The sequence below is a fragment of the Chenopodium quinoa genome, unplaced genomic scaffold, assembly GCF_001683475.1.
Source record: "Chenopodium quinoa cultivar QQ74 unplaced genomic scaffold, ASM168347v1, whole genome shotgun sequence".
NCBI lineage: Eukaryota > Viridiplantae > Streptophyta > Magnoliopsida > Caryophyllales > Amaranthaceae > Chenopodium > Chenopodium quinoa.
Window position 1 is genome coordinate 365,226 of NW_018745454.1, and position 3,607 is coordinate 368,832.

General features: G+C 31.8%; 1 protein-coding gene across 1 annotated transcript; it reads right to left on the reverse strand.

Annotated features, from left to right (window-relative positions):
- Positions 1–260: 260 nt before the first annotated feature.
- On the reverse strand, positions 261–3,100 carry LOC110714298 (protein FAR1-RELATED SEQUENCE 5-like). The gene is made up of 4 exons (XM_021892802.1): positions 2,977–3,100; positions 1,299–2,406; positions 466–1,171; positions 261–347 (listed from the first exon to the last, which is right to left on the reverse strand). The coding sequence occupies exons 1-4, from the start codon at positions 3,098–3,100 to the stop codon at positions 261–263; spliced, it is 2,025 nt and encodes a 674-aa protein (XP_021748494.1).
- Between the last annotated feature and the right edge of the window lie 507 nt (positions 3,101–3,607).

Here is a 3,607-nt window from a genome sequence, read left to right on the forward strand (position 1 = left end):
TTTACCTGAGCACTTGGATCTTCAATCACAATTAACTCATTAGGATCAGCCAAAGAATTAGCATAAGATATAGGACACCCATTCTCGTCCAATTCCTAAGGCAAAACAAAAATGTTCAATTCTTGAACATAAATGATCAATAACAAAAACATAAATGTGCATTATTACCTGAACTACTGCTTGACCTTTAGATCTTTTATAAGGAGTGTATACTGACTTTTTCTTCAACCACTGATCCCTGGCTTTGTTATAAGCCTTCTCTAAATTACTCTTAGGCCTATAATTCCTCTTTCCAATAGGTCTTGATTTTGCCGGATTCTTAACTTCATGATCAACAATTTCAATACCTTCAACCGGTTCATTAAAATCAATAGTACCAGTAACACTCTCAATCTTTTCTTTTAAAAGATTGAAATAACATTCAACCTCTGCTCTAGCATTCAAAGAGTGTTGACAACTTGTTACCAACTTAACAAATTTCCTTAGTGTTTGTGTCCTCCAAACACTTGTAGATACTACATTGGTTTTCATTGTAGGTTCATCAAGGCCATGACTACACATAGCAGCCTTAGTCCACCTCTTACATATATAGTTATCTGGAATCTTATGAACACAATTCATATGATAAATTCGAAGAGCATGACAACAAAGCAAACCCATTTCACTAAACAACATGCATGTACAACATATTGCATGTGTTTCTTTATTAAAAACAACCTCGTGCTTGATCATATCTTTCCCAGGTCTCCACAAATGATAATAATATTCAGGAAAATTCACACCAGCATCCTTATGATCACAAGCAGTAACCTTAATGAACTCTTCCTCAAAAAGCACACAAGCTTGAATAGTATACAATGATCTAGCATGAACAAGAATCCCAATGTATGCAAAGGCCAAATGACGATTACCTCTGATTGTATTATAATCTCTCCCTTTTTCTTTGCTTCTCCACTCTTGAACCACATCGAGAAACACTTGATAGAAATCACATAGACCTTGTGTCTTGTTAAGCCTTTGAGAAACTGATTTGTTAGTTGTCTCACTACGTTGAGATGAAAGCACACCTCCTGACCAAAATTTCTTTGAAAAAGCTGGACACCACATCTCTTTGATTTTATACAAATCATTCAACCAATCAACATTTGCACAGTCATATTTCAACAACATTCTGTAAATGAAACATGATCATTAAGCATAACAATTATGATCATTATAAATAAACATTTATAAAAAAACTAAATGTTCATTTCTGTAAAAATTATTTAAGAAGCTAAACAAGTATAAAGCAGAAGTACCTTTTCCAATAATGCTCAAATTCTGGTGGAGTTTCACAATACTTCAGTAAATAACCAAATAAATCAGTGAAACCATCCAAAGCTCTCAACGCCCCAATGTGTTTCTTAGAATTTTGTTCAATATGCCACACACATAATCTATGATGAACACCTTTGGGGAAAATATTTCTTATCCCAGCTGCAATTGCTTGAGCTTGATCAGTCATAATAGTAATAGGACTTCTCCTTCCCATAGAAGTTAGAAAAGTATCAAATAACCACTCAAATGATTCTGTTCTTTCATTAAGTATAAATCCCATGCCAAACATCACATTATTTGCATGATGATTCATACCCACAAATGGAGCACAAATCATACCATATTTGTTAGTCCTATAAGTAGTATCAAAAACTAACAAATCACCAAAGTAATGATAATCTCTCATCATCCTTCCATCTCTCCAAAAGAAATTAACCAATGCACCATATTCATCTTGTTCAAAATCATAATAGAAATCTGCTTCATCAATTTGTCTCTTAGCAAAAAATTTGATTAGTTGATTGCTGTCACCTCCCCCAAGTTTAGCTGTCTTTTCAACAGAATTAGCATTATAAGCATCAGGAGCTGTAAAACAAAGGTTAGGAGACCCTCCAACCTCCTTATTCAAAGCTCTCAAAGAATCAGAAACTTTAACTCCACTCAATCTAAGTGTAGAAATGAAATTAATACGTTCCTTAGAAATATCCCTTTGAGACCTTATTAAATGTCTCTTGTCAACAGGAATCATTTCATGATTATGAACCATCTCATGTCTTGTACATGTATATACACCTGAACGGTCAATACTAAACTGCACAAAAGCTAAGCAACCAGTCCTTATGTTAAGTCTCTCATACAGCCTATTATTCCTGCACTTATCATCTTTAAAACCCTCATTTGTACAAACAAATCTTTTCATAGAGAATGTATCATCTCTTCGCCTCTTACTTTTTCCAATTTTAATTCCAAAGCCCTTTCTAAATGCATATTCATTAAACATTTCATAAGCCACATCTTCAGAAGGAAATTGTTTCCCATAAAATTCAGAACTAGCTGCTTCCTCAAATAAAATAGCATTCTTTTTTTCCACTGCAATATTAAAATGTAACAAATGAACACAAATAATAGCAATAATGTACAATAACCACATGTAAACTGTTAATGATCATTTATCATTACATAAATGAACATATATCAAAATGATAATAAAACATATAAATGAACATTTATGATTACATAGATAAATGTAAATTACAGTAATTACACCTATGTTAACGTAAATGTACATATAATCTAACATACATGAGCATTAATTGAATGTCAATTTTTATAAAACTATAGACAATCATTAAAATGCAGAAAACTGGAAAAAACATCAATCGAATAACAACATTACAAAGAAAAACAATAAAATCACAACAATACATCACAAACTATAAATTAAAATAATCATAAATAAAAATGAAATCAAATATTATAATCGACCATAATTTTGATTTTAATTCATACAATAAGCAAAACTACAAAACCAAAAATTATAATTGAGCATTATATAAACTATAGTTCATACAATTATCAAATTATGAAATCAAAATCGAACTATTACATGCGAAAACAGAGCATAATCAAAATCGAATGATTGAGGGAAAAATTACTCACATTGTTGCGAAAACGAGTCGACTAAACCAACTCCAGCAGGAAAAATAGAATCACAATCACGATCAAAAGCAATTAAGCTAGAATCACAGTCACGATCAAACACAATTGAGCTAGAAATTTCCATGGAAGAAGAGAGAGAAAAATTGGGGGAAAAAATAAAAAATGCAGGAGAGAGAAAATGAAATAAGTAAAAAAAGAGAGAAATAAAATAGAAATTAGGTTAAGAAAATCATTATATAGTTGCTTGAATAGAAAGTTAACAAAAATGAAAAAAGATGAAGAAAAAAAAAATAGCAGAATGATTATTTATGGCTTGAATATAAAACGACGTAGTAGCATGGGGGTGTAGGAGAAGCTAGCTACCCTAGAGTCTAGGCAAAAATTTGTACATTTTGATAAGAAGAGTCGAATTGATATTTTGAGGTGTGTGTGGCCCAATAAGTATGAAAATCTCATGCTTTCTAATTAACGGTCCAATGGATATAGGCCAGGCCACCCGCCACCATGCTTAATTGCTTAGGTTGAGTTTTTTTTTTTTTTTGGATGAAAGTTTAGCTCAATTGATTAACTTTAATATGATGTGGCTGGAAAACGTCAAAATATGAAAACTTAAATCACACGGATTACGATT